This window comes from Mastomys coucha, unplaced genomic scaffold (genome assembly GCF_008632895.1).
Source record: "Mastomys coucha isolate ucsf_1 unplaced genomic scaffold, UCSF_Mcou_1 pScaffold20, whole genome shotgun sequence".
Lineage (NCBI taxonomy): Eukaryota > Metazoa > Chordata > Mammalia > Rodentia > Muridae > Mastomys > Mastomys coucha.
This window is the reverse complement of record NW_022196903.1, coordinates 133,623,408-133,638,089: the sequence shown is the minus strand read 5'-3', so window position 1 is coordinate 133,638,089 and position 14,682 is coordinate 133,623,408. Positions and strand designations below refer to the sequence as shown.

Genomic DNA, 14,682 nt, shown 5'->3' with positions numbered 1-14,682 from the left:
TTATGTATCATAAATACATATGTAAACAAGATGCGCATATAAACATATACACAAAAACACACATAGAGAGACATATACATACAATATGCACATACACACAAACACATATACAGATTCATATGCATATACATACAAACAGATGAACACACAAGGTAAAGATCAGAAATAATCAAATGAATTTTTAAAATTTGGTCTGGCTTGTTTAATAAAATTTGTCTATGATGTCTGGTTGCTGAAAATGAAAACTGAAAAATAATATCTTCAACACTTCCATAGCTCTATGTTTTTCTGAGGCAACATGTATAGAAACATGTCTTATAATAATATTACCATAAAAACACAAGTTCTAGCTTTCGAAGGTCCTGGATTTTTAACATCTGATCCTAGAGCAGGGCTTTCCATGTTTCAAAAAAAAAATACATTGATGGTTCGGGAAATACTTTCGCTTCAAAGCATAGGCAATCATAAGTTGATTTTATTGTGTTCTAAGCATGAGTAATTCTCAAAACTTACAGGTTAAATAACCAGTTGATTTTTCAAAGGCTCCTAATTTAGAGAGAATATCTCAACTTATAATTCTATGCATTTTTGGGAGTTGCCAAGTATTCCTTTTTTTGGCAATAATACTCGCAAAATTGTCATGTTTTATAATTTTATGTTAATCAGAATTTTATGACTTTTTTCTCTATACAACAATATATTCAGTTTGAAATACTAATTTCAGAGAAGTTGGCTGTTTGATGAAGAAAAAGGTCATTGAGACTGGTCTTACCCAGCATGTTCATAGCCCAAGAAGCAGGCTTTAACACCTCTTGATTGTAAATGACCAAACTATCGACAGAACCTGTGGTCTGCTTCTAAAGCCGGTTCTCCATTTTGACTCTTCTGTTCTGATTTCAATACTCATGATTTATATTGAGCTACCTCATTTTAGTATAAAATGTCCTCCTGATTTTCTCATTATGCTATAACCTGAGGAACATTCAGTTCCTGGAAGGTTGAACTGGAACAGGAGCTCGGTTAATCATGGATGATGTACTTACTCTTTTGGAAACAGTGGAAGGCAGGTCCAGGCCAGCAGATTTGTGATGTGGGTGGCAGAGTCAATTCCAAATAGCTTTATAATGAGCATGGATTCTCTTGGAAGTGACTTTATCTCAAGAGGAAAATTGATTCTGAAGAGCAAAGAAAGTGTCCAATGATAACCATGATTTTCCAAACATTTCTTGTAATTACTTAAGAAGAAATATTGGAGTATTTGAATGGAGATGTCCCCTTGAAAATTTTAATGACACATATACAAGGTCATATAATCAATGAGTAAGAATTTTACTCCTTGTAATTTTGACATGTAGAGTGATTTAACAATAGAATAACTTGACTCAGACATTATTGTAAACACATAGGAAAGACTGGTTAAATAGGTAGTAAATAACTAGAAGTGGATCTTGGTTATTTGCTTTGTGTTTGGGGTTAGTGAGTGTGGCATGGCTTGTATGTGACATTAGGGGGCAACTTAGTGGACTCCTCTCCTATCATATGCGTTTGAGTTGATCGAACTCAAGCCTCAGAACTGGTAGGAAGCCCTCTTAACTGCTGAGCCATTTTGCCAGTCCCAAACACATGTCTTAAAGAATCTTTCAGGCTGGGCTGTGAAGTGATGGAATTTCAGAAAACCATTTCAAGAAGGGAAAAGCACCTAACAGTGTGGGAAAGTTAAGAGGACTCTTGTGAAATAGAATATTATCTCATAGAGAAGGAGAGAGGCTCATTAAGGCTCAGGAAGCTAATGAAGCTTAGAAAACTCAGGGAGTTTTAAGTTCAAGAAAAAGTCATGAGAGTCACAAGAAGCCACAAAGAGTCACTGAAAGAGGATGCTCTCTCTGCCCAGAAGAGAAAGCTCAAGAGAAGCAGTATTCTTTCTCTTTGCTGCTGCTGTGAGTTGTCAGTGCCAGAGTGGGCTTTACAATAGCTCTCTGTATTTACAGTAGCTCTATGCTTTACAGTAGCTCTATGCTCCTATAACCAGAAATATTAGATGATTAGCTCACCAACTAGATTTCTGTAGAGTTGTGTTTTGATGTGGTATTGGTTACATATCTGGGTGAACATGTCTGCCACATCTCTCCAGGAAAAGTCATGCAGCACATGAACTAAGAAATACAAGAGGAAAAAGAACAGTTCTGCCTGAGAGATGGTACGTTCGCTCACAGTGGCTGCTGTAGAAGGGGAAGTCAAGCTGAAGGAAGCAGAGGATGCTCTTTCATTCTTGAGAACTTTGAGTGCCAGTCTTAGAAATTGGAAGTTTTCCCCCAGTGGCAAAAGAGAATTCTCAAAGAAAAAGATAAATGTATAAAGAGTTATTAATTACTTTAAGTTTGGAATGAGCTGGCATCCAGAAATTTGGGAGATGATCAGAGAAGCACAAACATGACTTCCTGCTGGATGTGTTGCAGGTGTGATGCTCTGAGCTCATATCCTGGATTTCATTGGAATTAGGGGGAAGGAATGTGGTTCAAGATTGATGAAGCACCAATCATCTGGTAAAGAGTGATTTCAAGAGCTGGATAGAGGAGGGTAGTCTATTGAGCTGGCAGGCTCTGACGAATAGTGTTGCCTGTTCAGGGAGAGCAGACATTTTTCTTTAACGTCCCTTAGACAGAATGGAGAGAGTAGAGATATACTATGGGGAAATAGGCCCAAGATAGACAAACACCACCCAATTATATTTAATTGCAGCACATGTGTGCAAAGAAGCTCCTAGAGATGAGAATGGAGTAATTCATAGGAATGAATCCAGATGAAGTATAATAGATGTATGGTGAATAAAACAGATTTAAAATGAAATCATAAGAGTAGAAAAGGATAGCGGGAAATCGATGGTAAGTTCTAGTTTCTACACTGTAATAATACAGCAGATAATTTGTCTGATAGGAAACAGGGAAGAAGAATCTGGGATTGAAGAGATGTAATGTAATCTTAGTGTATGATATCATACACTAGCTTAGTGACGACTGTAAGATGTCAGTGAATAAGCTCTATGTAGGAAGAGTGAATCCCCCTTTGGGATAGGAAAGTTTACCTGTTGAAAAGTTGGCTCTGATGGTTATCAACATGTAATTTGAGTGAAAAGTCAGGGGATCACAATGGGAGGAAAGACAACAGTGATAGAAATCTACTGCTAAAGACAGGGAAATTATATTTATTAGAACATTGCATATTTTGGTGTCTAAGTATTTTTCACTTATATTATTTTATAGTTTTCACATTCACTCAAATCTTTCTGAGCTTAAAAGAATTTCTGAAATGACATAAAATGATGATAATGCAGAAGGTACAGTAATTTCTTGAATGCTCCTTTATCTATAATTGACTCTATATTGCATTTCCATTTTTCTGTTCTGTGATGGGAGCAATAACCTTACTCCATTTTGTACATAACCTACAATGTCCCTTTTTCTTTAAAAGAAGAGCTGGCTCTTTCCTATGTGCCTTGAGCTTTTTACATTAAGAATGATAAAAACAGGGACATTACAGTGGATGATTGCTGCCAATCTCCATTCATTCACTTTCATAAAAATCAATTCTAGGAAAGAGTCCATGCATTCAAAACAGAGCTCCGTTCATCTTCTGATTACATACAGACTCACATTTACTGGAGAATTATTTCTGTTTTTAAACTTCTCCATGTCTTCTTAAAAACAAAAGAATGAACATTTGAGTGGAAAAAATACTTTATAAAATAATCCAATAGAGGCTAAAGCATTGACTCAGTAGTGAAGAGCACTTGCTATTCTTCCAGAGGATTAGAGCTCAATCTCCAGCAGCCATGCCAGGTGGCTCTCAAGTACCGGTACCTCCAGCTCTGAGGGATCTGATCTCCTCTTTTGCCTCCATGGGCAACCTCACACACTTGGCATAGTCTCATACAAAACCACACATACATATACATACAAACATACATACATACATACACACACTAATATACATACATATATACCTACATACATAGAAGTAAAAATAAATCATTTAGAAAGTAATAATGAGTAATTGTTATTTTTTTGCCTACATAAGATACTTTTTTCCAAAACCAGAGTTTAGTGCTTAGTATTAAAAGCTAGCAGTGAGATGGACATTCAACTTCAATGTAACAAATGCTAATAAAATATATAAAACTGTTACAGATATCTAGAAAAATCGAATATAAATGGGTTTAATACAAGTAAAATAAAAATTGATTCTAGGTCGCAATGCCAACTATCTAGGAAGAATTAGAGGATTTTTTCATAGAAAAGTAATATGAGCAGTTTTAAGAAAAAAAATGCATATCAATGTCATTTTAAAATATTAATAAGTTCTTCATTTTTTTAAACAAAACTATCTTTACAATTGAATTTTTCTATCTTGAAGTGAAAGCCAATTTGATTTTTGGAAATAGCCACAGATAATTTTTAGTTGAATTAGAATAATAATTCAGCAATTAAGATAGTTAATAACATTTTAAGGGGGTCCTTGGTTACACAAAAATCACCAACTAACTAATAACCCTTACTGGAGTTTTATTCTGTATTATGCTTCTTCAGAAGATAAATCCGTATCAGTTATAATATGTAGACAGATATACAAGCTAATGCATCCAGTTATTACATTTGAAAGAAGTTCAGAGTTCAGAAACAGTGGTAAAAGAAAAAGCAGGCATCCACGATGCATGCAGGGCTCACTCAGCGAAAAGGAGGTTAGAGGGTGTTTGCAGGTGCGCGGACGAAAGTGTAGTGTGTTTCTCACCCAAAAGAACCTCTAGCAAAGTGTGATCTCCACTCTTGGTATGCTAAGTAGAAAGGATTGAGAACATGGCATGGAGAGGCAGGGGCTGGGGTTAGGGCTAGAAGTGAAGGCACAGAGGTATGCAGAGCCAGAGCAGAGAGCCAGTGCTCTACACTAAATGATTCTGATTTCTGTCTAAATGAATTGGAAACTCACTGAAGGATTTTACAAGTAGAACTGATACCATATTTTCAAATTGGTCAGATAATGGAAATTGCATCTTTGGTAGAAAGAACTAAGAACCTTAAAAGAACAAGGGGGCCTGGTGAACTTACAAGTCACAGAGTAATTTGAATTTGTGGGAGTGGGAAGGCTCCTGCTGTGTGTGGGAACAGAAGGTTGCACACCCTGTCTCAGGACACAGTCGTCATTGACTGTGTCAGCATTAAGGTCAGACAGACATAATAGACACACTAGGGTCACTTGAGGACAATGGTTCTCAGCCTGTAGATCACGACCCCTTTGGGAATCTGTAGTGACAATTTTGGAATTTTGGTTTCTTTAGAAAGCATAGAAATATAAGGATGTGGTTCTTGTTCTAATCCCAGGTGTGGGGCAATAGGGCCCTTTACAGCAGGTGACTATGATTTGCCTTGAGCTCTAGCAGGGATGTGATCTGGCCAGCTACAGATAGTTTCTGTGATTGTGTAACAGTCGACTTCTAGGGACTTTTCAGAGGGTATATAAAATGGCAGGGCCCTAAGAGGTGGGGTTGGTTGTTGTTTTTGTTGGCTGTTGTTGGTTGTGGTTGGTCAAGGTTTGTTAAGTAGTAATGTGCAAAGAAGAAACAAGAAGAAGAAATTGCATATCCTGATGGTGATAAACAAACTTGCCTCAAGGAACTCAATGCCCCTAATCAGCAGGAAGTAGCCTAACAATAATGTTGTCCCCTTTCTGACTCCTGACTTTATTTGGGGAATCTCTTTCCTTTCCTCTCTATCCCTTTTCTCTTCTGTCTAATGTTAGGAACTTGAATGGGTGGGGAAAAAGGTAGAGAAGGATGCAAGAAAGAAAAATCCACAGAGCAGCAAATATCAGCTACAGGGGTCAAATGAACATTTCACAGGGGTCTTCTAAGACCGTTGGAAAGATCAGATATCTACGTAACAAATTACAACAGTAGCAAAACTGCAGTTATGAATGGCAATGAAATAATTTTGTAATAATAATACCCACAACATGAATAATGGTATTGAAGGGTCCCAGCATTAGGAAAGTTGAGAACCACTGCTTTAACACATCCTTGGACTCCTAGAAGCTCTCACATATGCTTTTCCATGATAAATACTGAAAACTAAACTGACCTCCAAAGCTTGACCATCTGAGAGCTCTGAGAGACAATGAGCAGGCATATTCTTCTACTTGGCAGATTGAGAATGTAGATCTCAGAGAAGCGTGAGAGACCGCATAGAAATTGTACAGCTTCAGGAGCAGAGAAGGAAGCTTCAGGAATGTTGTTGCCAATGCCATGGATGGGTTGGTAACCCCAAGAGTTTGAGCAAGAAGAGGACATGTGTTGAGGGTAGCAAGGGAAGGGGTGCAGGGGGCGAGCTAAGGGGCTGGAGAGATGACTCAGCAGCTGTGAGTACTGGCTGCTTTTGCAAAGGTCTGGGGTTCACAACCATCTGAGGGGATCCAGTGCCCTCTCAGAGTTTCCATGAGCACTGTACACACATGGTACATATATATAAAGTCAAGCACATACAGATATAGAATAAAAATATATGAAGCCCTTAAAATAAAGAACCTGGGCTTTAATAAATGACCACTAGGGGATGGAACTGGAGCCTCTCCCTTTAGTTAGCAATGTATTCTAGGCACTTATTCCTGCCCCATTGATTATTTAAATAAATATGCAACTGGTTTGTGTGTGAAAAGAGAGAACACATATTATCAGGTGATTTAATTCTTCTTATCTGAAATCAACTTGGTGAAAGTTCAGAATATCCCTCATCTCCAGTGTGTGAATGGACAACAGGGCCTCTTGGATTTATACGTTTCCCTGTTTCTCAGTTCAGTCATATGGATGAGACAGTTGTTCAGAATTTTCAGTGGACTTTAAAGCTGTTGAAGGAACAGTGTGTTATCTACTGATCTGTACTTATTACACCATCGAATCAGTTAGCTGTTATCAAACACCCCCTCCCCTCCTCCCCCTTCTTCTCTTCCTCCTCCCCCTTCTCCTCTTCCTCTTCCTCCTCCTCCTCTTCTTCCTCCTCCTCCTCCTCTTCTTCCTCCTCCTCCTCCTCCTCTTCCTCCTTCTCCTCCTCCACCACTTCTTCCTCCTCCTTCCTTTCCTTCCTCCCTCCTCCCCTCTCTGTCTCCTCTCTGTGTGCGTATGTGTGCGTATGTGTGTGTATGTGTATGTCTGTCTGTGTGTCTCTCTGTCTGTGTGTCTCTCTGTCTCTGTTACTGTCTCACACACACACACACTCACACACGCATACACACACCATGGCCTGTTTAAAATGGAACAGGGGTCATCTTTTCTTAGCTAGCCAGTACAGCCAGAATAGAGGTTAAACTTACATTTCATTCCAGTTGACCAAAAGAGAGAATGACTTTGTGACTGGCAGGGATCTGCAGCTTTTCACTTGGCACAGCTTCTTCCCAGCATATGTGAGCCAGCAGGAAAACAAAAATGCTTTGTAGCTGAAAAGAAACATTGATCCAATAAGCTCAACACATGAAAGAAGATAGCCTCTTAAAAGGGGTCAATTACTGTTATTGTCCACGTGGAACAATAAAAATACATTTGTTTGTGTAAAATGTGCTTTAAAAGTCACTATAAAAATTTACGTTGGGTATGTAAGGAAGACTTCAGATAGGCAGCCCATAGCTTTCCTGTGTCTGTGAAGACACCAGTTCAACAACGCAATGACCAGTTCCCTCTGGGGAATCCAGAAACCTGGATTGTAAAGGTTCTGTACCCAGATGGCCAGAGCAGTTACATCAGAGCAACCATGGAAATTCACAAGGTTCTGCTTCAGCCCTTCCTCACCTGCCACTTGTTAGTGTGTATGCATGTATGTGCATGTGTGTGCATTTGTGTGTGTGCATGTGTGTACACATGTGTGCACGTGTGTGTACATGTGAGCATGTGTGTGCATGTTATGAGTGTGTGTGTGTGAGAGAGGGCATGTGTGTGCATGTATGTGAGTGTGTGTGCATGTGTGTGAGTGACTGTGTGTGTGTGAGAGAGAGAGCATGTGTGTGAGAGAGAGCATGTATGTGTGCATGTGTGTGAGTATGTGTGTATGTGAGAGAGAGAACATGTGTGTGTGCACATGTGTACGTGTGTGTGTGTATGTGAGAGCATTGTGTGTGCATGTGTGTGAATGTGTATGAGTGTATGTGAGAGAAAGAGCGTGTGTGTGTGCATGTATGCATGTGTGTGAGTTATGTGCATGTGAGAAAGAGAGCATTGGGTGTACTTGCATGTGTGCGTGTGTGTACATGTGTGTGAGTGTGTGTGTGAGAGAGCATGTGTTTGTATGTGTGTGTGAGAGAGCATGTGTGTGTGAGTGTGTGTGTGTGCATGTTTGTGTGAGTGTGTGTGTGCATGTGTCAGTGTGTGCATGTATGTGTGAGTGTGTGGCAGGCAAGAGTGTCTCATAACACCTGGATACCCCACAAGAGGGCTGGCGAAGTGAATTGCATCTCAGGAGACAGACACAAGACTGATGTTGCTCTCCTGTGAATTTAAGTGCTGATGGGAGAAGGTAGAGAGTCAGGGCCTCTGAGAACAAAGAACAAGGTGAATTCTTGTGTTTTGTGTGGTGCTCCTTGCATTGTCTCTCCATAGTCTAGAGTAGCCTGGATCTTGCTCTGTAGTCTGATGTGGTCTTCTAGTCTCATCTGCTCAACTTCTGGACTACAGGCACCAACCACGATAAAAACTTTTATTTAAATGTAATTATTTCCATAAGCTAACATTTACTATACAAAATAATGGTTTCTTTGTGCTATGTTCATGCATGTATACAATAAAATGTGTTGATTTTCGATATGTTCACTACCCACTACCTTTCTTCATCTCCCCTTCCTTCCTTCTGATCTTCTTTCATAATAACCTCCCTTTTATGTTCCTGGGCCCCAATTTCTCTGCTAGATTCTACATTTGATACTAAACATATGATATTTATCCTTCTAAGTCTAGACTGTTTTTGCTGAACTCGATCTCCAGCTTTACCTTTTTTTTCCATGCAAAGGATATTTCATTCTTAATTATGGTACAGTAATACTCTACTGTATTTAAATAGAATATTTTATCTATGTTTACATAGTTGGAAGTTTAGCTGATTCCATAACTTGGCTGTAGTGAGCAGATCCACCTTCAATGGGGATGTATGTATGTCCACACAGTAGGTTCTTTGGGGGCTAGTGGAGGTTCACAGTGGTATATTTGTGCTTCTTTGAGGAATCTCCAAAGTGAGTTCCAGCTCTGCTGTGCTAGCCTGCAGTCCCATCCACAGTGCACAAAGCTGGCCACTTCACCATATCCCCTGTGGCTGTTGCAAGCTCATCCCTCGTGGGCAGCTCTGACTAAGGTGACATTGAATATCGGTGGTTGTTTTTTTTTTTTTTTTTGGATGTGCATTTCCTTGAGGTGAAGGCCGGAGACACTCAACACTTTCTCTGTGCATTTCACTTTTCTGTTCTTGTATGCACTTTGAGATTTTCTTTTTTATTGCTGTGAAGAATGCCTTTGAGATTTGGGAGGGGATTCCATTGACTCTAGAGACAGCATTTAGAACTATGACCAATTTCCTTCAAAACTAACCTAGCTAGGACCACTGACTTAGGAAAGCCTTTCCATGTTCTATGGCTCTCTTCGTTGTCTTCCTCAGTCTGGATGATTTTGACTGGAGGGTTTTTTTCACACATTTGCTTAGGTTGTTGCAGGAATTAGAAAGTTTTTATTTGGTTTGTTTCTTCTTATTATTTTTTTTTGCCTACTATTTCTGTCATTATGAGGTTAGGAATGGCATGTAGTAAAACATCATGCTTTCTGCGTTTCTTTTTTTTTTCTGTTTATGGTCAGATCTAAGCTCCCATTACTATTGTTTTAAACATATGTTCCTATCTTATGCAAATTGATAATTTGACTCGTTTTCCTAATTGAATTCTTTTCTTTCGCATTATTTCTCTGGTTATGATTCCAAACATCATTTTTTTAAGTGCTAATAGTATATATCTTTACTTCATTCCTGATTTGGGGGGAAATATCTTTAGATTTTTCCCATTTAGAATGAGGTTGGCAATAGGTTTTCTATGTATATAGTATTTCTTATGTTAAGGCATGATGATTCTTAGCTTCCTTGGAGCTTTTTAAATTAAAGGTTATTAATTTTTAATTGAGTTTTCGTCGTCAGTTAAGATGATCATGTGATTTAGGTCCCTAGCCCCGTTTACATACCTTACTACTCTTATCTATTTGTCTTTCTTGAAACAACTTTGAATCCATGGAATGAAACCACCTTGCCCATGCAATGGATCTTTGAAGTATGTCATTGACTTCAAATTGTAAGTAGGTTTCTGATTGAGTGCATAGAATATTTTATGTATAAAACCATGACATGTTATTTGCAAATAGAGATAGCTTTTCCTTTTCATTTCCCATTTTTTTCAATCCTGTTTTATATCCTTGTTTTATTCAGTTCACTAAGACTTCAAACAGTATATTAAACAAGAGTAGAGAGATGAGACACGCTTATTCTGATTGCAGGTTTCCCCTATTTATAACAATGTCACTGGAACTTTGTTGTACCTAGCCTTTATTATTTGAGGTATGTTTTGTCTAGTCATAGTTTCTTCAGGACTTTTATTATGAAGTCATATTGCACTTTGTCAAACGCCTTTCTGCATATCTCAAGATGGTCAGGTGATTTCTACCATTAAGTTTCTTTATCTTGAATTTGTTAGGATTTGACCTTGAGCCATTAAAGTGATCTTGAATTTTTTTTGCTGGTACTTTGCTGAAAAAAATTCCATGTAAATTCAACAGGAAATTTGACTTTGTGTGTTTATGTCACATGGTTACTTGGGTAGTACTGATTTCACGTGAGTCCTTTCACCTTTTCTGTTATGGAACAGTTATAGGAGGCTGCTACTCAGACTTTCTTCAACACTTGGTTGAAGTCACCACTGAATCTCTCTGTTTTAGAGCTTTAATTTCTGAAGAGATTTCTTCTTGCTCCTGTTGCATTGCTTGTCATGGGTCTATGGACTTGCTTATATTCTCTGGCTTTAGTTTTGTAAGGTCATATATATTTAGAAATATGTATACTTTTTCCAAGTTTTCCAATGTTTGAGAAATAAATTTTCAAAGTATTCCCTAATGATCTTCTGAGTTTCAATGAGGTTTACTCAAAAAAAAATCCTTTTCACCTCCAATTAATTATTAATTAATTGTTTTCCCTTTGATTTGGCTGGGGATTTGTCAATATTGTTAATCTTTTCAAAGAACCAGAACACATAAATTCTATGTGCTATTCTCTTAGATTCTATTTCTTCAATTCCTACCCTAGTCTTTATTATCTGGCTGCTGTCTGTTGCAGTTTTAGTATTAGGGCTTTACCGCCTTTGTGAAATGGATTTGGGAGAGTTCCTTTTCTTTGTACTTTATCGACTAGCTGGAGGAGCACTGGTGTTGGTTTTTATTTGAAGGTCGAACATAATTCTGAAGTGAATCGGAAAGACAAGGGTTTGAATTGGCCCAAATTCACTTCTGTATTTTTCTTCCAAACCCAGCAGTGGACAAATGGGAAAATCTCCCAACCCTCATATTATCCCTGGGAGGGGACAGTCCTTGATTCATTAATGTTATAAGCTACTCAGGTCTCTCTCTCTCTCTCTCTCTCTCTCTCTCTCTCTCTCTCTCTCTCCCTCTCTCTCTCTCCACACACACACACACACACACACACACACACACACACACACACAGTTTTTCATTTAATCATACTGCAGAAAAAAGTGTGGGAGCTATTTGTGAAGGTTGTCTCAACTTTCTTTAGACTTATTTTTCAATTTAGCTTTTGGTCATTTAAAATAATGAAGAAGGTTCTATTTATGCTTGACAATAATTTGCACTCCCAAATTTTTATCCTGTGGCACATAGTGAATTTCTTACTTGAAGTTTGTTATTTGTATTGCATTTTGTTCTATATTCTTCTCCATTTAACTCTCTGACTCCTCAGTCGCTGAGAAAGGCACATTGATATAATAATTTTCAGTATTTCAGTTAACATTGGACATTTATCTTTTTTTGCCAACTGGATATTTCACTAGCATGTAGTCAATTTATATTTATTAATTTATAAATAACTTTTAAACTTAGAATCCATTTCTTAGTGTGTTCTTAGATGTTTCTTGAAATGGTGATATGAAACATGGAATAATACTTTGGTGAAGTTCAGGAAAGAGAGTCCGTTCACATGCCTTTTGATGGCAACAGTCACATGATGAGGAGCCTCTCAGATCCCTCTGGTGTGCCTCATAAAGAGTAAATTCTCAGTGAGAAGAAATTTTAGCTTGCCAATGTGTTTGGAGCTTTCATAATTACAAATGCCAAAATATTTTCAAATGAGAATAATTTCTTATTCAATATACATTATTATGAAAATAATACATTCAAACATAATTACACTGGCATTCTAATTACTATAACATGTGTTGTATTGTAGTTTGTGAATGATTGAAGAAATTAAAAATATTTTTTTCTACCTAACTAAAAACTATTGGTATTTGATAGCTTTTAGAAGAGGAAGAGTCAATTTTCTTTAAGAGTGTAGCCCCTGGTACATGGATCAGGCTTCCGGACTGTCCCTATTTCCAAGAGTATTTGGGTAATGTAAATTTCACTCATTGAATTTAAACAAAAAAAGAGAGACTTGGGTGTGGCTGCATACACCTCTAATCCTAGCTCTCTGAAAGCAGACACTGATAGATCTATGCAAGTTCTAAGCCATCCTGGGATACATTGTGAGACCTTGTCTTAAAAATGATTAAACACACATACACACACACACAGAAACAGAGAGATATAGAGAGACAGAGACACAGAGATAGATGCAGTGAGAGACAGAGAGAGAGAGTGACAAATAGACACAAAATGAGAAAGTTGATGGGGAGAAAGAGGGAATACAAAGCTGTAGTTAGGCAAAAGGGGGGGTCAGGAATGATAGGGCATGAGATGAATATGACCAAAATACATTGTATTAAATCTCAAGGGATTCATATAATATTATTAAAATGATTTTCTAGGACTCTTTAATATATCCCCAACATATAATGTGATTCCATATTGTTCTTAGTATAACTAGCTATGGCTCTTCGGCAACCATTCTCCTACTGGCTATAGTCAGTCTGGTCTGTGTTTCCCAGGTGCTGGCTGGTCCTTTGGTCCTCAGATCTAATACCTAGTATAAGATCTTCTTTGCTTCCACCGTCTCTTCTATTTCAGTTTATTTTAATGATCAAGACTTGTTCAACTTTCAGTCCCGCCCATTCCTGACATCTGCTCTCCTGACCCAGGTAACTATTTCATAAATCTAGTATGGCTTACAATTTTACTTAGAGAAGTTTATGTAGACATTTTCAATAAATTTTAATTGAAAATGTATTATGCGTTAAGAAGTGGTTTTGGATTATTGTATAGATATTGTAGAAGGAAATAGGAGGAAAATTAAAAACTGTGAAATTTTGTAGGTGAGTATTATGGAATATATGTATCCACAAGCAGATAAAGTTATGTCATCACTGAGACAGACATCTTCAGAATGTTCTACTCAGAACTGTTGAGCCAAGTCGCCTACTACACTTCTGACCCCCGAAGTGTGAGATATTAGTCTGTGGTGTTACATGGTTAACTTGGGGAGAAATGTAAAAAGGGCACAGCAACACCTAGGTCACCATGGAAGCTTACACACGTGGAGTTTGTCAGCATTTCAGGAGAAGGGTGGCTGGTCCTGAATTCCCTCAAGAGTACTGTGTCTGGTTCTGGGGCCAGCCTCCAGCTATAGTCTTAACATTTGTTCCTCTCGTGAGTAACAGGGGCCATTTTGTCTCACCTATTGAGGTTCTTACTTTTTTGGTATAGTAGGGTTTTTTTGTAAAAAGTATTATTTTATATCTATAATTACGTGTATACACATACATAAGTAGCTTCATGTAACAATGTTATATATCTTAAAATATGTGGAAACTATTTAGACTCCATATTTGTAGAGAAAAATGAAGAAAAACAGAATAGATTACGCTTATATAAATACACACTGTGATCAAATCTATAGTATGTTTTCACTCATATATATAGATATATTAATATCTATATATAAGCTACATATTTATGTATTAATACATATACAATACATATATATGTGATATATACACACACACATATACATATATACATCTTTAGTTATATTTATCAAATTATAGAGAATCTCTACATGAATTAAAAGTAATGTATATTTATGACTAAAAATTTATAAGAGAATATTCACTAGAGTAGCATGCAGTTACACAGCATTTTTTTAAATGTCATCATAAAATTAAGACAGGAAATACATGATGTTTTAATTTGGTAGAATCTAAACACATGTATAAGCACCGGTTTCTCTTCAGATCACATAAATTGTTCACATTTTACTGAAGAGATGTTTATATAAATAGCATTCTATATGTAGAGATAAATTTTATTTTGTATTAATTATATAAATGTGTACACATTTTAATTCACACACACACACACACACACACACACACACACACACACAGACTGAAAGAGTCAGAGGCGACAGACGGCAGCAAGGAAGCTTTTCTGGATAAAGCAGTGGAGAAGCACACATGCACACA

At 37.5% G+C, this 14,682-nt stretch overlaps 1 protein-coding gene across 9 annotated transcripts in view; it reads right to left on the bottom strand.

The window, feature by feature from the left end:
• Positions 1–14,682, bottom strand: part of Pik3c2g (phosphatidylinositol-4-phosphate 3-kinase catalytic subunit type 2 gamma) — a 337,297-nt gene that overhangs the window by 230,590 nt on the left and 92,025 nt on the right. For 7 of the 9 annotated variants that reach the window (XM_031383723.1, XM_031383725.1, XM_031383721.1 and 4 more), the window contains 2 exons: positions 7,354–7,476; positions 1,044–1,175 (listed from right to left, as the gene is read on the bottom strand). In XM_031383723.1, coding sequence (XP_031239583.1) covers positions 1,044–1,175; positions 7,354–7,476 — 255 coding nt within the window. The remainder of the gene's footprint in view (positions 1–1,043; positions 1,176–7,353; positions 7,477–14,682) is intronic. The other 2 variants (XM_031383728.1, XM_031383729.1) reach the window with 1 other exon arrangement.